The sequence below is a fragment of the Anabrus simplex genome, chromosome 1, assembly GCF_040414725.1.
Source record: "Anabrus simplex isolate iqAnaSimp1 chromosome 1, ASM4041472v1, whole genome shotgun sequence".
Classification (NCBI taxonomy): domain Eukaryota; kingdom Metazoa; phylum Arthropoda; class Insecta; order Orthoptera; family Tettigoniidae; genus Anabrus; species Anabrus simplex.
The window spans coordinates 964,835,689-964,863,171 of NC_090265.1; the positions used below are offsets into that span (position 1 = coordinate 964,835,689).

Here is a 27,483-nt window from a genome sequence, read left to right on the forward strand (position 1 = left end):
GAAGAAGTTTTAGTCTCCGATAAGATTATGGTTTAATCATAAGACAGTTTTCCATTAGCATCTTTATATATTGTATCACTTTTCACATTTTTATGTTCCGAATTTTAATAACTGACTAAACTTTTAACTTCAACTTTTAATTTAGTTCTATTGTTGATGATTGTGTTTAGGCTGAAGATGCCCTTAATTGAGGGCGAAACATGTCCCATGTAACAACCACTATAAGTGAAAACATAAGTATTGAATAGGTGGAACAAATTAAAACACCTTTATTATTGTTAAAGTGTAAAATTTTCAATACAGACCTAAAATGAGGTTTATAACATGTAACATACCACTTAATCAAGCAGCTCGTCTCCTTTCTCCCAAGTCTTCCCAGCCCAAACTTTGCAACATTTTTGTAACTTACTCTTTTGTCGGAAATCACCCAGAACAAATCGAGCAGCTTTTCTTTGGATTTTTTCCAGTTCTTGAATCAAGTAATCCCGGTGAGGGTCCCATGCACTGGAACCATACTCTAGTTGGGGTCTTACCAGAGACTTATATGCCCTCCCCTTTACATCCTTACTACATCCCCTAAATACCCTCATAACCATGCGCAGAGATCTGTACCCTTTATTAACAATCATATTTATGTGATTACCCCAATGAATGTCTTTTCTTATATTAACACCTAGGTACTTACAATGATCCCCAAAAGGAACTTTCACCCCATCAACGCAGTAATTAAAACTGTGAGGACTTTTCCTATTTGTGAAACTCACAACCTGACTTTTAACCCCGTTTTTCATCATACCATTGCCCACCGTCTATCTCACAACACTATCGAGGTCACCCTGCAGCCGCTCACGATCTTGTAACTTATTTATTACACTGTACAGAATAACATCATCTGCAAACAGCCTTATCTCTGATTCCACATCTTTACACATATCATTGATATATATAAGAAAACACAAAGGTTCAATAATACTGCCTTGAGGAATTCCCCTCTTAATTATTACAAGGTCAGAAAAAGCTTTGCTAACTCTAATTCTCCGAGTTCTATTTTGTATAAATATAGCCACCCATCCAGTCACCCTTTTTTCTAGTCCAATAGCACTCATTTTTGCCAGTAGTCTTCCATGATCTACCCTATCAAATGCCTTAGATAGGTCAATGGCAATGCAGTCCATCTGGCCTCCTGAATCCAGGATATTTGCTATACCTTGCTGAAATCCTACAAGCTGAGCTTCAGTGGAATAACCTTTTTTAAACTCAAACTGCCTTCTGTCAAACCATTTATTAATTTTGCAAACATATCTATATATATAAAATAAGAGTTTTGTCTGTACATTGCTCAGAATTTAAAAAGGATGGTATTTCTGTATTGGTCGTATCCATAGTAACTAGGAAATGCACTTTTGAATTTTCCGTAATTTCTGTCTGTCTGTCTGTCTGCCTGTCTGTCTGTCTGTCTGTCTGTCTGTCTGTCTGTATGTATGTACACGCATCACGAGAAAACGGCTGAATAGAATTTCATATAAATCGGTATGTGAAGTCCAGGAATAAGCCGCTACAATTTAAGCTATGAATAATCTTATTCACGCTGAGAGAAATAGTAGCTTAGGGGAAGATCTAAAATTTTATTCTCAAATATTTATGTTATTAGTGATTCTATCTTAATGAAAGTCGGTATATAAAGTCCAGGAATAAGTCGCTACAATCTAGGCCGAAAATAATCTTATTCACACTGATGGAAATGGTAGTTTAGGGGAAGGCCTAAAATTTAATTCTCAAATATTTATGTTATTAGTGTCCTGTTTTAGTAAAAGTCGGCATACAAAGTCGGGGAATAAGTCCCTACAATCTCGGTCATAAATAATCGTACTCACGCTGATAGAAATGGTAGTTTAGGGGAAGGCCTAAAATTTAATTCTCAAATATTTGTTATTAGCGGTCCTATGTTAATGAAAATCGGTATTAAAAGTCGGGAAATAAGTCGCTACAATCTAGGCCTTAAATAATTTTATTCTTGCTGAGTGAAATGGTAGTTTAGGGGAAGGCCTAAAATGTAATTCTCAAATATTTGTGTTATTAGAGGTCCAATCGACAAATACTACATAACTAATGTTATATAGTATCAAATTATATATATATATAGATTTCCAATCATTTAGGTCATATACATTTTTACCGCACCGGCTATGATAACAGAGATATTCATGAATTTGGATTTGTGTTACTAAGACCATATCAGCGCTGAGTAACAAGAAAATGGGTAAACAGAATTTAATTAAAATCGGTATGTAAAGTCGGGGAATATGAACTACAGTCTACGCTATAATTTTGTAAGACGCCCTAATATCAGAGAGTCGAAAGAAAACAAGACCTACAATACAGAAAGCTCATAACATTGATCAACAATAACATCACATCGACCATTGTTTGTTGTGATCTTCTTTGTGTCTCTCTTGCCACTAATTTCCGATAGATGGGATTATTGCTGTATACCGAGTACTTTTTTTTAATTTGCTTTACGTAGCACCGACACAGATAGGTCTTATGGCAACGATGGGACAGGAAAGGGCTAGGAGTGAGAAGGAAGCGGCCCTGGCCTTAATTACAGTACAGCCCCAGGATTTGCCTGGTGTGAAAATACGAGACCACGGAATCAGGACTGTTGACAGTGAGGTTCAAACCCACCACCTCCCGAATGCACGGCCAACTCTCTCGGTCGTACGAAGTATAACAGCCTGCCTGAATATTGGCGGGAAGTAGGTGGGGAGTTAGATACCTTTTTTCTTTAGCATGCCATTCCTCTGGTTCAATAATTTTCTGAGACTACTGGTACATAACAAACTGGTTCATCATAACATTCAAGCTATCTATCCCTACTCTGAGGTACTGATTGGAATGAGCAGTGTGCATATTTAATGGAATAATGGCAGAGGAGTGTTCACGGCTGTCTGCGGCCTGGCCATTCCAGGACTGGAACTTTGGACTGTTAGTTCGGGACCGTAGTACTGTTTGTTAAAAGTGAGAAAATATGCGGTTTTTCATTTGATAGAGTATTTTATATGGTAACATTGCTTTTAATGGCTATATTCCTACTGACGTCTTCTTAATGGCGTAAGCTGACTTCAGTTATGAAAACCACAAAGACAGTCCTGAGAACCCCGTTGCGAAGCACAGGTACATCTGCTAGTGTCTAATATAATCAGAAAGAATGCTTTCCCAAAGCTTACATGCAATGCATGTCAAACTGACTGGCCTGTAATTTGCAGCTTTATGTCTATTACCCTTTCCTTTATACACAGGGGCTACTATAGCAATTCTCCATTCATTTGGTATAGCTCCTTCAACGAAACAATAATCAAATAAGTATTTCAGATATGGTACTATATCCCAATGCCTTTAGTATATCCCCAGAAATCTTATCAATTCCAGCTGCTTTTCTAGTTTTCAACTTTTGTATCTTACTGCTGTAAATGTCATTGTTATCATAGGTAAATTTTAATACTTCATTAGTATTACCCACCTTCCCTATCTGGACATTATCCTTGTAACCAACAATCGTTACATACTGCTGACTGAATACTTCTGCCTTTTGAAGATCCTCGCATACACACTCCCCTTGTTCATTAATGATTCCTGGAATGTCCTTATTTGAACCTGTTTCTGCCTTAAAGTACCTATACATACCCTTTCATTTTTCACTAAAATTTGTATGACCACCAATTATGCTTGCCATTATGTTATCCGTAGCTGACTTCTTTGCTAGAGTCACTTTCCTAGTAAGTTCCTTCAATTTCTCCTTACTTCCATAACCATTTCTAACTCTATTTCGTTCCAACCTGGACCTCCTTCTTAGTCTCTTTACTTCTCTGTAATAATATAGTTGATATTTACCATTCCTTACCACCTTTAAAGGTACAAACTTATTTTCACATTCCTCAACAACTGCTTTAAACCCATCCCAGGGTCTGTTTACATTTTTATTTACCATTTTACAGGGATCATAGTTACTTTTGAAAAACTCCCTCATGCCTGTTTTATCAGCCATATGGTACGGCCTAATAGTCCTAATTTCAATACCTTCCTTTCTTTCACATTTATTTTTAATACGAGAAAAACAGCTTCATGATCACTAATACCATCTATTACTTTGGTTTCTCTATAGAGCTCATCTGGTTTTATCAGCACCACATTCAAAATATTCCTCCCTCTAGTTGGTTCCATCACTTTCTGAATCAGGTGCCTTTCCCATATTAACATTTGCCATTAGTTGTTCATGCTTCCTGTCGTTCGCATTACCTTCCCAACTGACATCTGGTAAATTGAGATCACCTGCTACCATCACATTCCTTTTCATATAATTTCCAACATAGCTGATTATCTTATCAAATAATTCTGAATCAGCATCAGCGCTACCCTTTCCCGGTCTGTACACTCCAAAGACATCAAGTTGCCTATTATCTTTAAAGATGAGCCTTACACCTAGAATTTCATGTTTTTCATCCTTAACTTTTTCGTAGCTTACAAATTCTTCTTTCACCAGAATTAATACTCCCTCTCCTACCATTCCTATCCTATCTCCACGATACACACTCCAGTTCCGTGAGAATATTTCTGCATCCATTATATCATTTCTCAGCCACGATTAAACTCCTATTACAATATCTGGTAAGTATATATCTATTAAATTACTTAATTTGATTCCTTTGTTTACAATTCTTCTACAGTTAAGCACTAACATTTTTATGTCAACCCTACTTGATTTCCAGTTCCCTGCACGCTTAACACCACTCCCTAGGCCACCCCATTTCCCTGAATGTACCTGCCTATAACCCTTCTAAACAAGTTAACTAACACACATGTACCATGCGGTTTAAGTGAAGGCCATCTGAGCGCAGATCCCTGTCTCTTACCCACCCATTAGGATCTAAAAATCTCACTCCCAGTTTCCCACATACCCACTCCATATTCTCATTTAAATCCCCAATCACCTTCCAGTCAGTATCCCTCCTACACAGTATTCCACTGATAACAATCTCCGCTTCCTTAAACTTTATCCGTGCTGCATTTACCAGATCCCACACATCCCCAACTATTTTGGTACTTATACCTGCTTGCCTTACATTGTTAGTACCAACGTGAAACACTACCATCTTCCCCTTTCCCTCTTCCTTCTCTTCTACTTTCCTCAACATCTGCCTCAACCTGATTCCTGGATAACACTCTACCCTGGTTCCCTTTCCTCCACACACTTTCCCCACATGTCTAACAATGGAATCCCCCATGACCAGAGCCTCAAAGAAAGAGAATACCGAAACAGAAAATACATACAAGACTTACAAGAATCCACTCAAAATAAAGAAAAATGGAAGAATGCAATTAAAGGGTCAACTTTCCCTCATCAACAATGTAATGTTGCACCTCCATAACAATGCAAAAGAATGTAAATAAACCATAATCTTATCATTTGTAGACAGCTGCCTCAGTGGATCCGTGGTAGTGCCGGCCTCCGGATCCCAAGATAGCGGTTTCAAACCTGGCAGAGGTAGTCAGATTTTAGAAGGGCAGAAAAAAGTCCATTTCAAACTCCATGTCGTACGATGTTCGCATGTAAAAGATCTCTGGTGATACATTTGGTATTTACCCGACAAAATTCTCAGCCATAGACGCCCTAGAGAGATCCGGTTTACTCTGTCTGCCATCTAGTGGGCCTAGAGTAAAACGGAAGATTGAAATTGACGAGCAGAAAGCCAGATGACATCAAATCGAAATGTCTGCACACAGTAGCTGAGGCCATACGATTATTATTATTATTATTATTATTATTATTATTATTATTATTATTATTATTATTATTATTATTATTATTTGTAGATAGGGAATCCTTTCATATCCCTTCATTTATATTAAATTACTACCATTGCAAGAGACACCTGTCTATCTCAGTTATTATTCTGATTTTAGTAGTGATTATCTGTCATGAGAACCTACCCTTATGAGATCTGAATCTTTTGTTTCGCCGGAGTTATGATATGATATTTACATGGTTATGCGCCAACCCTACATGTGTAATTAGAGATATTTGATGACATTCTATTTGACAATAATTCAGATCCGTTTATATTTAAGATGTACATATTTATTGTGATGATAATCAGGTTTGCTAGGATGCCATCGTATGATTGATATTGGTTGTACAAGATTACTATTAGTGTAACATTATAAGTCACATATATGACGCCCAATGATGGGCAATTTCACAAATGTAAATTTCTCAATTGTATAATTTGTAAATATATAATGTGTGCCTATCTTTTCAATACAGGTGAAGGGAAAAGTGCGTGTGTGTGTGTGTGTGTAAAGGTGACCTTGTTATTTCTAAGACTAAGCTCCCGAAAGATCCCAACCCAAGTCCCCACCCTGCCCAATCCTTAGGATACGACAGAAGCAAGAAAAATCTGCAGGAACTCCTCCAAAAAGAAAAGCAGCGTTACCTTCTCTATAAGAATCAGTTCTGTTGAAACCGAGGGAAATGTATTATCAACCTAACTTAACCTTGTCACCACTTTGGTATGGTTTGCAAACTTAGCTTTGTGTATTCTTATTGACTTATGGCACATGTACATGTAATATATTTGCTTGTGGGTATTATTACAGCTTGGTTTCACTTCAGTCCGACAAGTAATAGCAAATTTCAAGAAGGGAACTCAATTATTTACACCAGGCAAACACCGAAGAATACATTTATAGCAATGCGTATATAAAATAAAGGCAGAAATATATAACATTAAATTGACTGAGAGTGTGAGAGAGTGTTTATTTCCTTAATTCCTTACTGAGCTTAAAAACTGACTTAATTATGAATATCTTGATTGACTTGGGTAAGGAAAACTCCATTATTGATACTTATATTGAAATAGTTGTTGACGTTTATGTCTCGTGATTTCAATAAGTAACTAGTCAAGGTGGCAGTAGTGATAAGCCACTAAAAAAGGAGAACAGGGGAGCGATATTTGCTTTTCAGTGTATATCTTACTATAACCATAGTCCCAAGGGACCAAAAAAATGATGATAGAAAATATATATGACCCCCAAATATTAAACAGTGTGGCAAAAAAACTCTTCTTCAAAGAAGTAAAAATATACTACCAACATTCTTTCCCTTCTGGTATCAAGTCATTTAAGACTGTTAGTGCTAGTGCAAAGTAAAAAGTAAAAGTTGTAAATTGTGGACACTGAATTTAAGATTTTCTGTTTGAATTAGAATGTTAAACTGGTAGTATTCTCTTTCCGGAGAATTGTTTGTTGTTATCATGTTGTTGTTGTTGTTGTTGTTGATGTTGTTGAGTAATTACCTATGTTTTTAACTTTACTTTATTATCACGTCTTGTAATGTTAAGCTAATAGTAACCTCAACCTATAGGATGGTAACATACATATATCGTCGTTGCCAGGACAAAACCTCCTATCTGATAATATGTTTTGGAGATATACTGACCCGCAGCACATACATTATGAAGAGCGAGAATGCCTTGACAATATGCACACGATATTGCACCTTAGATGACAGAACCTTACCGGCCAAAGTTCTAAGCTAAAATTATTTCACATAGGAGATTTTGTCCCGGCAGCGACGATATGTTTAGGTAAAAATTCCACAGATCTGATACTGTTGTACTAAAGGATTAACAGTTTTAAATTCCTCAATTTATGTTTACACACTTGTAACATAATTTTTTTAATGTAGAAATGAGTACAATTTTCAAACCTTCCAGAAGTCTCAAATATTAGGATTTTGATGATTCCTGTGCTGGTTTGTTGATATTTCTGTACATAATGTTGTGAAGCAGAATCATTCTTATTATTTAATTTTCTGAAGTAACTTAAATAAGGTTTTGAATAAAATGTACTTTTTTTTTACAATATATTATTTTACAATCATCTCTATCTTGTCTGTTTTTAACATACATTTCAAAAAGAGAGATTCACAACATGTCCTAGTTTATGATCTTTCATTTTACATATAAACGGACTTCCTAGCTGAATTTATACTGCCATTATTTGATTTTAAATGCAGGAAGTTGTAGTAATTTCTTAAACCAGAGAAAACAAGGGTTGAAAGTTGGCAATAAGATTGTAAAGTCCCTGTTCAACTTTGAACCTTAGAATTCTCCAGCACCATAGTTCGGGCCCTCCTTTTCAAGATTTTTATCCCCTTTCAACTTTCTCCTTTCTCTTAGGTACCTTCAGCACTGTTTTTGTTTGGGTGGAGCTTGGTTTTACTCCTAAGTAGACGGAGCTCATCTGCTTCGAACACTCCAGTCACACTATACTTTACAGGAGCAATCTTCATTTTTCAGAACCTCTAATTCTACTCTGTTGCCCCAGTTGAAGTGCAAATCACCATCCTTTGTACATCGTCACATATTGTAACCGTCCAGGCTTCTCCAGCCAGACTAATTTAATATACTGTCATTTTATGCGATATCATTTGATATCAAGTTTATCTGCCATCGGCAATTATTCGTAATAACATATTTATTCTGCGTCAATCATTTGTAAACAAGGAATCATATTATATAGTTATAACATCATTTATTATTTAAATTATTATATTAGGTAGGAAATTCATTATGTACTGTAAATATGGTCAATATGTTGAGACATAGTTGTTGTCATTTCATCTCATACTTGTGTATACGGAAAAGGTTATTCTTATAGCGGGGGAAAATTACATGAGTCATTGGGTTAAACTCATGAGTCAAGGCAGTAAACAGCGACCTGCGTGCAAGGCTAGGCTTGCAGACTACATCATCGCCACGCCTTCTGGTCTTGTCAAGAAGAAAGAAGATGATAATGTGATCTACGAATCAGATGCTTCGTTATATAGAGAATTGATATCGAGCTATTATTAAGAGTGGGGAGAGCCCGGTGATATATTATGTAGTGCGGAGCAATCCTCGAGATACAATACGGAGTTACGGACTTACGGAGTGACGATACTCACTCACATCGTTACGAGAATGTCAACTTGTTTATTGATTTTGGAGACAGTGTGTTGTCGCTTCAACACTTTACTCAGCTGCAGTAATGTTATCGGATCTACGTGAGACAAAACAAGCTTACGGCTTGTGTTATATTCAGTAAATCCACTGCACGAAGAACTATGTTTAGTTCAAGTCCATGGAATTTGGTACAAGTCTGTACCATATAAACAGTATAGCTCAGTTGGATTGAGATTTCTACTAACATGGAAAAATTCATATCTCTGAATTTTCTCCTCATACGATCAACGTTGATCAGTTTTTACAAGTATAGGGCCAATGTTTAATTTAAAGACTAAGCAATTAGGGAGTGCTAGTCCAGATAGCCCGAACCACATCAGAGAAGAAAGGATGTCCATGGAGTCAATTCTACATCGAAAAGAAGAGAACGAATAACCACGGAAACCAGATGACTTCAACGGAAACTGCAATTGGTGAGCTTCAATTAGATAAAGCAAGCAATAATAATTTGAGTAACGTAAATTCTAAATCCCTCCACGCTTTAAGGAACTTTTCCGATTCATCTCTGTTTTTTTTTTGTATAATAAATTCATTTGTATTTTATATTGCGTTAATTTCTTTCTCAAACGATACTTAATGGTTAATTATTTAAAATCCTACCCCTGTGATTTAAGTATAAGTCTCTATGCTAGTAAAAATAAATTTTGGTTTACAGTTTTGTTTAAAACTGTAACCCTGGCGCCCAAACATCACATAGAGAAATGGGAAACCATGGAATGTTAATTGTTTCTATTTGCGTGGCAATTTGCAGGCAAGCCACATATAGTTTATTTGATATTCATGTGTCCCAAGGTAACACCTTTCGTCTCCTCAAGTGAGAAGCTTAGGGTCGAACAGTTACAATATCAATCCATTGAATGATTCGTTGTTGTCTTGAGTCATGAAGACATTTGGACAGCATGTTAAGGCCACAAAATCTCTCATATATGGGTTTCACAGCATGGAGAACTTTTAATGTCATACCAGGTTTATATTTGTAGTTGTTGAGCTGATTATTGCCTTTGGCTTGCTGGTATGAAAACCAGGTGTCCTTCCCTTGAGGACATTGTGATGTGTTGGCCTCTATTTAGTGGCTGTCAAATAATAAAGTGTTGCCCATATCGGCATTTCTAATCTCTTGTATGTTGCTTGTAGCATAACGCAGGGCTATGTCAAAGTAGGTTTGGCAATTATCAATCAGGGCTCGAGTCAGTTATCCTTTCCCTCCGAATTTCTTTTCCTGATCCAGTTTACTGAGGGATGTCCCTAAATGCTTTTGATAGTGCCCAACACATTCCAGCTTATTTATTGTTTTACCGTTCTATGGATCAGATTCAACTACACACTTGTAACTTGTGAATTCCCCATCTCCGCAGCAATCAACATATTCAAATCGTCTGGTTTCCCTTGAAGGAGCAAAAATTTTTTAGGTCCATATGACTCCGGTTTTGCTAAATAAGATGCAGATTCTTTATCATCATGCGAGTGGTTCTTGCAACCTACACAGTTCTTTGATATAATTTCAACATCAAGCACTTTACCAGTATCAAGATATTGATACTGCTGCCCGTGATCAAGTGAATCACTCCCACAAACATGAAATAAAGTGAAGAATGCAAGTATTTCACCCAATTAAGTTACCAAGGAAACGGCCATTATTGTTTACCACAGATAATGAATAAAAGACTTAGAACACATCACTATTCTAAAACATAATATTACTGTAATAACAGAGCCAACTGTGAATGACAATGTATACTATAAACCAGTTGCCTGCCATGCAGGAACCAACAAACGAGTACGAACTGAGGCCACACCCTCTCCTTGTCATAAAGAGGCATGCACTGCTCCATTTAAACCTATTTTAAATGCATTTCTAGTCACCCTAGTCATATGAACCATACATTTCCTGAAAGTACAGAGTTCAGGCTTGCATATGGCACTAAAAATTAAAAATGGCAAATTTAGCCCAAAAGTGCCATTTTGAACATACACTAGAGTTCTGTTAATCCGAGCCCCGTTAATCCGAAAGTCTGGTTAATCTGAACTGAAATATTTTTTAAAAACATTCTCCTTATTGAAATGAAAGAACATATTATAGAATAAAGATTTACTTGCATTCTATTAGTCATATTTTACTACAACAACTTAATGTAAACATAATTACACATCATAAACCATCAATCACCGGTCGTTTATCTTTACAAAGTCTGTTAGTTTCTTGAACCTACTTGAAGATGCAATGTTAAACCACCGTCTTATAAACATCACATCAGTCGGTGTAGCAGTGGAGTGTTGTTCGACGTAACGTACGGCAAGTTCTAAGGTGTTTAAAGATAAAAATTTCATTGTCCGTATTGAAAGTATTAACGTTAAAAATTAAATAATTGAAAAAGAGGTTCAACCTATTCAATACATAAAAGAAAGAAATGTAGTGATTACATTTTTATTTAATAGTAACTATAAATGGGACCGGTTTCGACCCTAGTCCAGGTCATCGTCAGCCGTAAAAACATGTAAAACAATGCATATGAAAAAGAAAAAGATTAAGTGAACTCTGGATCGGTATAAGATGAAACATAAATTAACGATGGGGGTAGAAATTGTGAGTCACTTAAAAGAAAACAGTACGTAATATTAAGAATGGTAGTATGGCACACGCAATGATAGGCGAAGTCTCACAATGTTTATGAATATTGGAGAACGGTCAAATGGGTCAGTTTCCACACTCTGTCAGGCACAAAGTCACAACACTATCAAATAATATATGAAGATCATAAATAACTTGAAGTCGCAGACGAATAGATTTGTAGAAGCAAACCGCCAGCTCCCGGTGATCAGCGCGGCACATTCAAGGTCATGCGCTGCGGTCTCGAACGCCAAAGTAGAATGGAGAATATCCTGAAGGTCCAGTATTTGTCTCGGTTGCGGGAAGTTAAGTACGTATATATAGAAATATACAACGCAAAACAGTATAATTGAATGAGTACTTGTGCTCCTGCTAAGTTCTTGGAAAACAGTTGACTTGAAAAAACAATTGAATAGGTTGAACCTCTTTTTCAATTATTTAATTTTTAAAGTTCTAAGGTGGTCGTGGCATCTGAATGTGACACTAGTTGTTTGTTCATCGTAGTCTTCTTCGTTGTCACTCTGTTCCTCATCATCTCCAGATTCTTTCTCCACCATCGCTACAATTTCTTGGTCTGTTTGTAATTGATGACAGTCAGGTTTCATCCACTCGCTAATGTAATTTTCAATGGCTTCCTCACACCCAGAAAATTATTGAACGATTTCAAGGAGATTGACACTTGCAGACTCTTCTGCTGGAATCTTGATGAATGCGAAACTCGGCCACAATTTCTTCCATGTTTTCCTCATGAACTGCTCACCGACCCCCTCCATGGTAAAAGAACTCTTGTGGGAGAAAATCCCGGCACCTAGGCATCTCCGGAAACCGTAAAAATAGTTAGCGGGACGTAAAAACAATAACATCATTAGAAAATATTTTCCGATTAATTCGAAAATTTCGTAATCCGAACAGAGTCCGGTCCCAATTAGTTTGGATAAACGAGACTCTACTGTATACGTATACCTTAAGACCTGGAAATACTTAAGTTGTGTGTGGACTTGTATAGGATGATACTGGATTTAGAATGCTAAACTAGTAGTATTTCTTGTAATATTTTCTTTCCACAGATTTGCTTGTTGTTGTTGTTGTTGTTTAATTATATTTTTAACTGTACTTTATTATCACTGTAATGTTAAGCTAAAAGTAAGATCAACCTATAGTATTGTAAGCCGTAGTGTTAAGCACTGGAAATACTTAAGTTGTGTATGAAATTTTATATGATGCTGGATTTAGAATGTTAAACTAGTAGTATTTCTTGTATTGTTTCCTTTCCATGCAATTGCTTGTGTTACTCGTGTTGTTGTAGTTATTACAGTATTGTTGGGAAGTTACATTTTAAGTTTATTTTATCACTTGTAATGTTAAGCTAATAGTAAGCTAAACCTATAGTATTGTAAGCCGTAATGTTAAGCACTGGATATACTTAAGAATGTTAAACTAGTAATATTTCTCGTAATTCTTCCTTTCCATGGAATTGCTTGTTGTACTTTTGTTGTTGCATTTTTGTTTTGTTGTTGTTGGGTAATTATGTTTTAACAATACCTTATTATCACATTAATGTAAGTGACGATTGCCACCGGCCTATTTCCAAATTGCAATGTATTTGATGATGATAATAATGATAATGAATAACATACAAACAACTCAATATATCAAAATATGTTTAAAATGAACACTTAACACTTCATACATGAATATAATTAAGAATGTTTATGAAATCTGATTGTAACAACCAATGAAGTAGAAGTCCTAAAAATCTTATCCAAGAAAATTCAACAGAAGTATGATCAATTAATTAGCAAATAATATAAATTCAATGCATAATTAAGTAATATTGATAAATTAACTAATATTGATAAAATGTGCCATGTATTGATATGTACATTTTCAAACATGTTATTTTTTCAAGAGGTCTTGTGGAATAAATAATACCAAATAGTGATCACTCAAAATATGATTTCATGACACATATACTTAACCCTCAAGTACAGAGATCTGATCTCAAAAAGAGCTACTGTATTGTCAACTTTAAATATCTCAAACTCTGCTACTGCAATAACTCATGCTGACAGCTCCCTTTCCTCCCAGTATTATGATGACAGTTCACACTTACACTCAGTCATGATTCACCTCCTGCAAACAACCTGCAAATTCAGACCTCGGTACTTACGTTATCAGTAAGTGTGAAGAGTTACAGTGGTAACTGTTTGTGAAGTTGGTTTATAATAAGGACACTCGCGCTCTAATTAGTGTTATGAATAAGACTACTATGGATACTTTGATAACATGTGTTACAAGTGGTAATTTTTCTAAAATTGTGCAGGAGTGGCTTGATGAGGACTGTAGTGACGGATACATTTGTGAAGATAATACTGCAATTCATAGTGACCATTGTTTGGGTTCCGAAAAGAGTGAGAACAATGAGGAAGTGGTAGTTAGTGCAGTGAATGATGAGATAGAAATGGATAGTGTGAATGAAACAAATGATGATGTAGTTCAATCTCATTATTATGAAAAACATCAATATGAATGGTTGTCAAAACCCTGCATTCTCAAGTAGTCTCGGGCACTGAAACACATATTTTGAGACTCCGATCTTTACAAAGTGCAACTCCAAATGGTAATGAAGCTGATCTATATCTACATGTAATCTTCTCATAACAGAGATTCTCTCAGTACCATTCTTGATTGACTAATGAAAATTCACCTGAGAGAGAAACAAGTGCAAGTCACAAACAGACTTGAAAAATGTAGATATGACAGAGTTGAAAGCATTCATACATTTGATATTTTACTTTGCAGCTTTCAAATCCAATTATGAAAGCACAAAATCAATCTTAGAAACAGACGGTACCAGGAGGAAATATTCAGTTGTGCAATGAGTAAGAACAGACTTGAAACTCTTCTCTTAAACTAAGATTTGACAACCCTGACAACAGAAGTGAATGCAAAGAGCTTAATAACTTACTACAGCAGCAATTTCTGAGATATTTGACAAATTTGTCAGAAAATGTCAGAGTGCACTTGGTGTCTTTTGCATGTATTAATAAGATGCTGAACAGCTTCAGGGGGAAGTATAAATTCAAGATGTATATACCCAATATGTCATGCAAATACAGCCTAAACTGATGTGTCTTACTGACGCTACAAACAAATATTTCTAGAACTGTACATCTACTAAGATAAAAACTAAGATAGGACAACTCTTAGTGTGGTGGAACGATGTCTTTCGAAATCTACTCCAACCATACTTCAACTCAGTGCTCTGTACAAAGATCTAGCAGAAATATAACATTGGTTTGGATTCACAGAAGTCATGGAATGTCTGAAAGACATCTAACAAATGTAGAAACTCTTAAAAAGAATAAACTGAATTACTAGCATTTTTCCCATCAAAGTCAAGGGAAATAGGATCATCTCTACTTGCATTTACCAGTGACATTACTTTGGTGTCAGAAGTCCCAAACAAGGAGCAAACTGTAATTCTCTTGTCTTCAATGCATAACGACAGTGCAATGATACCGTGACTAATAAGTCTGAAATCACAATGTACATAATGTATCTGAAATACACGAGGCATAGAAGCCTTGGAGAAGAAGTGTGTGGTTTATTGCAATGGCCGGTGCACATGGAGGTGGCTCATACCTATTTTCTACAAGATCTTGGATATCATAGCTGTTTTAGAGCCTTTGTCATGTACAATGGCTTCAAGGTAAATCCTGTGAGAGCAGGATTAGATTTCATGCTGGATCTTGCATCCCTCTTGAGAAATCACAGACGGAAAGAGTGAATGATTTTTATCTTACATTCGAGCTGAGATCTTGTATTTGTAGAGTAATAAGAACAATATTCGCAGAGTAATAAGAATAAGAATAACAGAACGACCACAACCTTCAAGTTAAAAGCTACAAAAAAGGAAAACCTGTGTGATCCAAAGAGGAACAGGAAAACCTCATACTTGCACCATAGATTCAAGAAACCAGCCTTGGAATGCACTAATAAAATGAGTGCTGAATGCATCAACATGAGTAGAAACAAAGATTAAGTTCCTACCTAGCAGATTTTTGCTATGTGAATACAGTAATTTTAAATATTTTCCACCATTTCAGGTTAGTCACGTCAGTGTTCTAAGTGACTATAGTAGAATTAATCATGCTACTTTGTGATATATCAGATAGTTTTCTTAACTCCTTTGTGATAAAATATGTCTCTCTGTTGCTGGCTTTTGTCATAATTAGAGAGACAACAAACGATAGATTATTTGATTACTATTTGTGTACTTTTCCATTAAGGTTACTACTGATTAATGTAAATGTTCCTAGACATAATAAAACACTTAGAGCAGTCTTATTGATCACACCTCGTGATTAGTGTTACATATCAAGATCCCGGTACTTACAGGTTAAGTAGAATTACTCTCATAGTGATTTTACCGGAATTAGTAAAATAAATACTTGCTAGAAATACTATGACCTAATCATTAAAAATTTGTAAATTGGTTATGTGTGGTATTTGAAACATTCTAAGCAGTGATGATTACTTTGATAATCAAAACAGCACACTGTACAAGTACTGAGTTTCTTCTCAAATGCAGTTCTAACATTCCTTTTCAAAAGAGAGAAAACACAGCATGCATAATAAAATAGTTCACAAACCACATAAATGAAGACATCAAGCACAGAGGCTACATCCTTAATGTATGCTTTTGGAGTGAAGAACAATCCATCTGCCAAAATCTTCAGAGCTAGTTCAAGGCTCATGAAAATAACAAAGCCATATTCTGCTATCTGGAGAGCAGGAGTCTCCATAACACGGTACTCCGGAGTCTCAAACATCATGGAAATGCAGGACAATGTAGTGATGCAAATCATAACCCAATCCAAGTACGTCACAAGGCCCAGAAAATTACTGAAATGTTATTGGCAAAAGGTTACATTTAACATTCTATATACCACAATAAATATAAACAAGAAGGTCATATATTTGAAACAAAAGAGACTACAAGTGATATGAAATGTATGTATGCATGTATGTACGTACCATATGTATGCAAAAGTTTTTGCCGGTTTTTGTGATAAAGCAAAAACGTAATTTTCAAGAGAAAGCAAAAACGTAATTTTCAAGAGAAATTCATTTTTTGTATATTCAAAATATTATCCATCGGCTTCTACACACTTCGCCCATCTTTCAGGCAAGTTATGAATACCATGCCAGAAAAACTGCTTATCTTTTGTGGCAAACCATTCGTCTAGTCACTTTTCCAAATTCCTCAAAATTGCTGAAGTACTGCTCTGAGATCATGTGCCCCACGAATGCGAAGAGGTGATAGTCAGATGGCGCCAGGTCGGGGAAGTACGGTGGGTGCAGAATGATGCAAGTGTGTAATGGACTAATATAACTTGGAAGCAATTGTCTAAACCAATGAGTGGACAGTGAAAACGTCAAGCTTGATTAGTAGGTGTTATTATTATTTTTGTTATTATTATGACTTGTGAAGTGTGGCTATGAAGTTGTTTACGTCTATTATTATTATTATTATTATTATTATTATTATTATTATTATTACTTGTGAGGTATAGCTAGGAAGTATTTACATCCATTTATTAGTATTAGTACTATTATTATTTACATAGTTGTGTACGAACCTTATAATCAAGATCGTATTATTTGTGAGGTTATGTCATGAAACATCTGCTGTATATATTAATATGAGTTTATTTAATGTAAGAACACGTAATTAATAGTATATAATTTATTATTACCTGTATATATGAGGTATAATCCACTGCAATATTGTGCAATACACTGTAATAAGTAAAGGACAATGCATGGTGCGACTAGAATTGTATAGAGAATTCTTTACATTGTAAATAGACTATTGGAGACTCTCGAAGTTACAAGAAAAATATGTTATGCCATATTCTTCTAGAAGCCTAGCCATGCAACATGTATAAAGAGGCAGTCTTGGCAGTAGAGTTGAATTGTTTTAATGAGACTTGTGTGGAAGTCGTGTAGCTGAGTATTTTAATTACATACTATCCACTTCATTCCATATTGATATTGTAATCAAGATAACAATTAACTAAAAGTTTCCACCTGATCGATACTTTTTTTATTATTTAGCCTTTGGCTAAATTTATGTCATTAAAAACTTACAGAACATGTTTCGATTGCTTAGCAATCATCATCAGCTGTTTCGCTTAAAGCTTAGGTGAAAAAGCATAAAACATTTCATAATTAAAATTAGAATGTGTTAGTAAGGGACGTTTAAGTGGTGAGGGAGGATGGATGGGGGGAGGTTGTGTTTGTTAGTTAAGATTAAAATTATACAAATTAAAAACTATTCTAAACTAAAACATCTTTGATTTCATTCGTTGTCACTTGCACTGGTTCATTATTAAGTTCGACAGTTTTCTGTTAATGTTCTTGCACACTTGTCTTGATGGTATAGTGTTCCTTCTTTTTCTAGACCTTTGTTACTGTCCGGTGGAGAAGATTATGTAGATTATTGGTCGAATTGTTCAGTTTTCATTTAGTTGGATAGTTTGGAGTACGATCTGTAACCAGCAGGAAAATGTAACAAAGCAGCTACGTCACAAATAGAAGCCAACCCCCTGTACATGACAACAAATGACATCATGCCGTCACTTCCCCTTCCCCCTCCAAACCAAGCCAGCAAAACGTCCTCGTCACACAACTACTACACAAGGTCGAGGATGGCAGAGACAAATACAAACACGTAAACATCGGAACAAGACCGAATAGGACAGGGGTAAGTTTAAATAAGTTTTCCACAGTATAAATAATTCCTTTAGAAAACACATTTCCAGGTATTCTCAATTAACAAACACTTTTTCTCTACCGGTTACAGGTAGTACACCAAACTTCCCGACTTAATGATTCCGAATAAAATTCGTACAATGAATAATTGGATAGGGGTAAGTTTTTAATCTTTACAGTTTCATTTTTAAAATGCAAACAATTTTTTAGGCAACATACCCTCAAACAATTTTTAATTAATAGTTACATTTTCCTGCCGGTTACAGATCGTACTCCAAACTATCCAACTAAATGAAAACTGAACAATTCGACCAACAATCTACGCAATCTTCTCCACCAGACAGTAACAAAGGTCTAGAAAAAGAAGGAACACTATACCATCAAGACAAGTGTGCAAGAACATTAACAGAAAACTGTCGAACTTAATAATGAACCAGTGCAAGTGACAACGAATGAAATCAAAGGTGTTTTTAGTTTAGAATAGTTTTTAATTTGTATAATTTTAATCTTAACTAACAAACACAACCTCCCCCCATCCATCCTCCCTCACCACTTAAACGTTCCTTACTAACACATTCTAATTTTAATTATGAAATGTTTTATGCTTTTTCACCTAAGCTTTAAGCGAAACAGCTAATGATGATTGCTAAGCAATCGAAACATGTTCTGTAAGTTTTTAATGACATAAATTTAGCCAAAGGCTAAATAATAAAAAAGTATCGATCAAGTGGAACCTTTTAGTTAATTGTTATGTTGAGTGTTTTAAGTCGAGTGTGTGTATTGGTTTTGTTCGGTTGGTAGTTGACATGCAACTGTTGCAGTCTCTCCTTACCCTTCGTAGTAGTGTCTTGCTTATCAAGATGGCAGTTCATTAGTGTGTGCATGTGGAAGATGTAAATACAATTTGTAGATAATTAGTGTACAGGACTGAAACGTTTTGTGTGCATCTTTTTGGATACATCACTGTATGTATATTAATACGACTTTATTTAATGGAAAAAACACATAATTAATAGTATATAATTTATTATTACCTGTAAATATGATGTATAAATCCAATGTAATGTTGTGCAACTTAAGGTAATAGTTTATAACAACACACCTTTGTCACTTGAGTTTTACAGAATGCTCTATCCATTTGTACATAGGTTGTTGGAGACTCGAGACAATAGAAGAAAGCATGCTGTGTCATACTTTTCTAGAAGCCTGGCCAGGCAAGGTATGTAAAGAGACAGTCTTGGGGAGTTGAGTTGTTAGTGAAAGTCATTAGTCGAGTTAAGTTGAAGTGGTTATAAGGTGTTAGTAGTGTTCTGTAGTTGGTTGACATGCTACTGTGGCATTCTTCTTCTTCTTCTTCTTCTTCTTCTTCTTCTTCTTCTTCTTCTTCTTCTTCTTCGATTTAGTTCAAGATGGTTGTTCATTAATGTGTGTGTATAATGTGTATATAATATGTAAATAAAACAGTGTACACAATTGACAGCATCTCATGTTTACATTGATGCAAGTGAAATAGATATAACTTGAAAACAATATTCTTTAACCCATGGGTAAATAATGCCAATATCGAGCTCAAATTATTATTATTATTATTATTATTATTATTATTATTATTATTATTATTATTATTATTATTATTATTATCGTCGCCGTCGTCGTTGTTGTTGTTGTTGTTGTTGTTGTTGTTGTTGTTGTTGTTGTTGTTGTTGTTGTTGTTATGAATTGTGATGTATGGCTATGAAGTGTTTACATCCACTTATTAGTATTAGTATTATTTATGATTGCATTGTTTCTGAGGTTATGTCATGAAACATGTGCTGTATATATATATATATACTTATATGAGGTTAGTTAATGTAAGAACATGTAATTAATAGTATATAAGATGTATAATCAACAGTAACATTGGGCAACACACTGTAACATCCAGAATAATGTATCCTTGACACTAGATGTTTTTTTCATATTCTTTACATTATAACTATGTTATTCAGCACTCTAGAATTTATGTTGTGACATATCCTTCTAGAAGCCTGGCCAGGCAACACATATATAAGGAAGCAGTCTTAATGGCGGAGTTGAGTTATTGTTAAACAGGAGTTGTATTGATCAGAAATGCGTCGTACTAGTGAGTGTTTGAAGTATGTAAAATGGTTTAGTAAAGTTGGTAGTTGACATGCAGTGGTTGCAGTCTCAATGTGCTTCGTGACAGGCAGTTTTTAAAATGATGGTTTGTTTAATGTGAGTTTAAGTTGTAATTAATAAATTAATGTACCCAACTGACAGCATTTTGTGTGCATCTTTGTGAATACATCACTGGAAACCGTAGCGAGGATGTAAGAATTTAAGAGTAAATACAATTGTAACTGCAAAACAGATCAAAATGCAAGTGATACTAGAACATATGTCTGTACAACAACTCAAGGACGAATTCACCAAGAGAAATCTTCCAACGAATTGCAAGAAGAAATCACTGCAGATGCGCTTACAGGAAGACAGAACTTTTAGAACTACAACTTTATCATCGAGTTCGAAGAAGATCCGGAGAAAACATCAGAAGAGGAGGTAATATTCACAAAATGTGTCCTAACTGAATGACCATGATACAGGCACACAATGACAAAATCTCAGATGTTAATTCACGAGTTAATTCCACGTTAATGGAACAGAATGACAAACTTGCAGACCAAATATCGAAAGTAAATGATCTATCAGACAAAATTTCTCAAGCTAATACAGTTTTAACCAGACAAATACCACAAGTGTACATGCAGGTTTACCAAGTAGAACAGGGCCTAGAATCGAAAATTTCAACCATAAATGACAAAATTTCATCCCAAATTAGCAACATCTCCAATCGATTAAAGCAGCAGATTCCGGACAACAGATCAAAACTGGGACAGGTTGAACAGATTGATAGTAGGGTAAGCCAGCAGGAAGGGGACATCTCGAACCTCAAGGAGGAGGTGGAAATACAGATTTCTGGCATAAAGCAACAGACTGAGAGGAGAATTTGTACTGTCGAGGTTACATTTAAGCCGTATTTCTGCTGTTGAAGGAAGGTTAGAAAACCGGTTTTTGACCATCAAGGGAGATGTGCATAATATTAGAGAATCTATCTTCTACTGCAAGAAGAGTGCTTTAACTCAAACAGGACGTATCGCCACATCTCTAACCCCCTCAAACCGAACTGGCAATATAGGACACTTAGACCTGAAGGTGATTATAAAGAGCCTTCTGGAATTCCACGGGTGACTGGAAGAGAACCCGACTAGGTTAACTGAGTGATCGGTCGGTCTATTAGGAAGGACTAATCTACCAGAGGACACCTTCGTGTGCAACTCATCACACCGCGATTAAAAGTGGCAAGCAGCTACTTGGTGGAATAACATGAAGGGCTTCAATTTAAACTGGACGAACTTCAAGAAGGAATTCCTCGCTAGGTTTAATTCCGAAGGGGTGAAGAGCTCCATGAAAAGGAAGCTGCCAACTGAGGCACAACCCACTGACATGAGTGCTAGCGCCTTCATCCTACAGAAGTACTAGCTCTTCAAGCATCTGCACCCAGAAGAAAACGAGATCAAGATCTTACCAGACATCACAGAGCTACTCCATGATAAGATTTGACCCCTAATGGAAGTATCACAACCAAGATCCTTTGATGATCTACGTAGAATCACCACCCAGTTGGAGGAGGAAACAAGAGCAAAGCTACAGAAGAGACCAGCGTAGTTAGGAAGTGCTACCAGTGTGGAAGGATGGGACAGTTGAAGAGTAAGTGCCCAGCCTCGACGTCGGAAAACTAGGTCCGGCCCATTCTGGTTTGAGGAGAGATGGGACCAAGAACAAGAATGCGCCTCAAGACACAACATAGAAGTAACCCTGATCAAGTAGGAGAGGGATTGGTCAGATTGTGAGTAGAACAGGCCAACCCCGCCCAGCTATCATCTTAAGGATAGGCAACGGGAATTTTTCAGCCATACACAACAGCCAACCAAGCCATTCATTTGTCAATGGGACTGTTGCCAGAATACTACCGCCTATGAAGTCTCATCATCTCGGAAGGGTAATCTATTCCATCCAAGGACAAACTAACATAACTGCTAAATGCATTGACCTGCCTATTGTAATTGACTTTGCAGTGATTCAGAACCTAATACTTGACGTCATATTAGGTCATGATTTTCTGGTGGAATACAAGGTGATCCTAGTCTATACAGCTCATGAAGTCATTTTGGGAAAAGACAGACATCTGAAGGTCATCTGGCATGAAGGAAATCTCCAGGCTCGCAAGGATGCGGGAGTCGACGTATACCTGGGAAATATCCAGTTAACGCATCTTCAACTAAGTGAAGAAGAGGAACTTAAACGTTCCTTTAAGGACTTTCTGGAAGTCATCAACAATAAAATAGGATGGACTACCACGGTAACGCACACCATTGAATGCAGTACTTGCTCACCGATCAAGCAACGTCCATATCCAATCAACCCGAATAAGCGCAACTTTGTCATCCAGAAGATTCAACAGATGGAAGGGCAAGGTCTCATTGAACCCTCTACATCCTGTTGGGCTTCACCTATCGTCCTACCGAAGAAGAAAACAAGAAGAAGAATGGGGAGTATCGACTGTGTGTGGACTTCTGCAGGTTAAACGAGAAGACCGTTAGTGAGGCCTACCCTGTGCCTGACCTGAAAGACTCGCTGAAACAAGTAAGTGGGTCTAGGATATTCAGCACGCTGGATCTCAACTCCGGACACTGGCAAGTGGAGGTCGAGGAAAGTTCTAGACCACTGACCACCTTCATGACACCGAGAGGATTGTACCAGTTTGCAGTAACGCCTTTTGGATTGAAGAATGCTCCTGCCACTTTCATGGGACTAATGGATAAGGTATTGACATGTTGGAGATTCTTGTCAAGTGTATCTCGGTGACATTTTAATTCACAGCAAGAATTTCAAGAACACCTTGTACATCTGAGAAAAGTGCTGGAACGACTGAAGATTCACGGACTGACTTGCAAACTGGAGAAGTATCACTTCGCCCAGTCCCGCGTAGAATTTCTCGGCCATGTCCTAACATCTGAAGGCTTAGAAAGACAACCGGAGAAGAATTGAGCTATGGAAGAAGCTGAAGGTCCGCGGACCAAGCAACAAGTACGTCAGTTCCTTGGCTTGTGTGGATGGTATAGCAGCTTCATGCCACACTTTGAAGAGAAGGCAATACCACTCACCGAGCTACTCCATAACAATCGCCCGTTTCGACAGACCAGCAAGGAAGTGACAGCATTCCAAGACATTAAGATGCAATATGCAACACTCCTGGTCTAGCCCATACCAATCCTCAACGGAAGATGTGCCTGCAGACAGATGCTAGTGACTCTGACCTAGGAGCTGTGTTATTCCAGAAGAGGAGTAACGGCAGAAGGGACATCACCGCGTATGCCAGCAGGAAGCTATCTCCCACCGAACAATGCTACTTCACTGCCGAGAAGGAAGCCTTAGCCATGGTATGGGCCATGAGCAAATTCAGAGGCTACTTTGAAGGAAGGAGTTCCAGCTCTACACCGATAATGCCATTCTCAAATGGTTGAACTCGGTCGCTGACTCAAAATCTAAATTGATGCAATGGGCTTTGTTAATCGCAGAAATTGAATTTGATGTGTGTCATGTCCCAGGATCGACGAACATAAGAGCAGACAGTTTATCTAGGCACCCGGAGATGGAACCTGAAACTAGGAGCGCCACTGTCGAGAGGAAGTTCCCACGAAAGCACCAGAGCGAGCCCAAGGAACCTGTCCCTATGACCTTGAAGTAGGAACTTGATCTGGGAGTAATTAAACAGTGGCAAGAGCAAGAGAAGCCCTGTAGGGCCGTGATGCAGTGGATTAGGAGACAGAACACTGATAGTCGTCTTGTCCCGAGGGAATTCAAGATGTGCTACAAGAACTTCCAGGTTGACGGAGGACTCTTGATGTAGAGATCTCACCTCTCCAACATGCCTGCAGTAGTGGTGATTCCTAGAAATCACACGACAGACATCCTCGAGAAGTTCCATGAGAGCACGGAAGCCGGACGTCCACGAGGTGAAGAGACATATCAGTCTATCCGCTGTGTCTTCCTCGAGGATGACTTGATGACTTAACCCTGGTCACACATCACAAGATCTTTGAGAAAACTGAAGATATTTTGACTCAGAACTTATCCACATTGGCAGAATATTTCAGGAAACGGAGACTCAGACCCAGTACAGCCAAGGCAGAGGTTTCTTGCTTCCATTTGAGCAAGCGACTTGCTAACTTAAAACTAAATATTACCTTCTCCAATCAAGTACTTAATCACAATAGGAATCCAAAATATCTCGGTGTTATCTTGGACCGGACTTTATCATTCAAGCAACATCTTTTGAACTTGTCGAAGAAACTGAAAACCCGAAACAATGTTATTCAGAAGCTAACTGGTGCTACTTGCGGATCTACTGCAAACATCCTGCGCTCTTCAGCCTTAGCACTGGTTTTCTCTGCTGATGACTATTGTGCTTAAGTGTGGATTAGTGGGCCGTATACAAAGTATATTGAACCAAAATTGAATACCAGCATGGGTCTTATATCTGGCACCATCAGATCAACTCCAGTTCACTGGCTCCCACTGCTGTCTGGAATAATGCCACCTGACTTACGAAGATCCACTGCTCTTGTTCGAGAGTACAATAAGATCTGCAAGAATCCTCTGCTACCTGTTCTAAATGACATACCAGTTCTTAGTCTCCAAAGACTGAAATCACGACATTCACCCCTTTGTGATGCTGCTCTGAAGACGTCCACCAATTTCAATGCTTTGGAGGAGTGGAAAGGCCACTGGAATAACTCTCCTGACTTGCCCCTGCATAACATCTTCAGAGGGGAAAGTACTGCAAATGGATCCCAACTTCCACGTGCAACTTGGCCCAGACTGAACAGGATGAGGACATGGAAGGTGCAGGGATTCTCTCTACAAGTGGAACTTTGTACCATCTCTAGAATGTGATTGTGGAGCCCCTCGCCAGACTATTCCCCACATTGTAAGCAAATGTCAACTACAGGCTTATCCAGGTAGATTGGAAGACTTCCTATCACCAACAGCGGAAGCACTAGAGTGGATTGAAAAGTTGGACATTCAGATATAACAGATAACACTAATGCCTGAAGTGAATCAATGTTTTTTGTCATTGTGTATATAATTTCCCTGCCATACGCTAATAATAATAATAATGTCTATCCAACTAAGATTCTTCTGGGTCAACATGCAGAAAGACATCCTCGGTTATGTGAAGGGATGCTACATCTGCACCTGCACCAAGACGAGCAACAGGAAGGCAGATTCCAGTCAGCGAGGAAGACGGGCGCAACGACCTTGGAAGGTCATAGCCCAGAACTTGATGGATCCTTACCCTAGAACACCAAAGAGTAAAACAGAACTCCTAGTAATCACCGACCTCTTCACAAGATGGACTGAGGCCTTTCCGATACCACAAGGCACGACGGGATGCGTCACCAGCCTTCTACAAGATGAGGTATTCAGCCGCTACTGTTATCCACGGAGCATTCTGTCTGACAATGGGAGTCAGTTCACGTCAAGGAAGTGGCAGCAAATCATAACAGAATGGGGTGTGGAGCACTCTACAACCCAAGGGCCAATCCAACAGAACAACGGAACCAGGAGCTGAAAAGGCTGCTACGAGTCCACCTAATAGATAAAGAACATCAGCTGTGGAACTGATAGATACCGCAGTCACTCTTTGCCCTGCAACGATGCATCAACCGCGTCACTGGTTATTCCCCAGTGGAGCTGTTCCTTGGTCGACAGCTATATGGTACCGGAAATTGGGAGATTCATCCAGCACACACTTCTGGTCAAGAAGATGCAGCTGTTTCCCTAGCAGAGTGGCAGCAGCAGCAGCAGGACATCAAGGAAAAGCAAGCTTTGGCCGAGAAGAGATCCCTTACCCAGGCCAAGGCTCAAGATGTCAAAGAGACCCAGACCTTCCTACCAGGCCAACAAGTACTGCGATGTAACCACTCAGTCAGTAATAAGATTGGAGGGTTTCACGCAGGTCTCGCAACTAAGTGGGTTGGTCCCATCGAGGTGGATAAGCAGCGGGGCCATGGGGTCTACTAACTAAAGACCAACCCTCCTTTCAAGGTCCACGCATTAGAGTCGCGACGAGTCACACAACTGCTGCTCATACAGAGTAAACCTGGTACTGCCACGGGTCCACCTGGAGGAGAGGTTACTAATGACACAGAACAATCTGGTCACCGTGAGGAGAATGCATCGACTATCATCGAGGAAGAGGCTGGCGGCGAGGCAACCCCGACCCCTGACACGGGACGATCCGGTCAAGAGGAGGTGTGCACATTCAACGGCGTCGAGGAAGAAAGAAGATACAATCTACGTCCAAGACAAAGTCGATGAGTGTGATAGACTGCGGAAATTGTTTCAAGTTATTGGGGGGGGGGGCATTGATACAAGTGTATAATGGACTAGTATAACTTGAAAACACTTCTCTAAACCCATGCGTAGATAGTGAAAATATCGAGCTCGATTAGTAGGTGTTATAATTATTATGACTTGTGAGGTGTGGCTAAGAAGTTGTTTATGTCTATTAGTATTATTATCTACGTAGTTATGTACGGACTTTATTTGGTATAAATCATGGTCATATCATTTATTATTTGTGTGTTTTATGATCTGTCTTGTGTAACAAAACATGTGAGGTTATGTCACAATACTTCTGCTGTATGTATATTAACATGACTTTACTTAATGTAAGAACACGTAATTAATAGTATATAATTTATTATTACCTGTAAATATGATGTGTAAATGCAATGTAATGTTATGCAACACAGGGTAAAGTTTTGAACAATGCACCTTTGTCATTGGAGTTTTACAGAATGTTCTATCCATTTGTACATAGGTTACTGGAAACTCGAGAAAATACAAGAAAGCGTGTTGTGTCATGCTTTTCTAGAAGCCGGGCCAGGCAAGGTATATAAG

General features: G+C 37.6%; 1 protein-coding gene across 2 annotated transcripts in view; it reads right to left on the minus strand.

Annotated features, from left to right (window-relative positions):
• The window catches only part of na (sodium leak channel non-selective protein na), a 711,066-nt gene that overhangs the window by 331,368 nt on the left and 352,215 nt on the right, over nucleotides 1-27,483 (minus strand). For both annotated transcript variants that reach the window (XM_067148870.2, XM_067148869.2), the window contains exon 17: nucleotides 16,326-16,578. In XM_067148870.2, coding sequence (XP_067004971.1) covers nucleotides 16,326-16,578 — 253 coding nt within the window. The remainder of the gene's footprint in view (nucleotides 1-16,325; nucleotides 16,579-27,483) is intronic.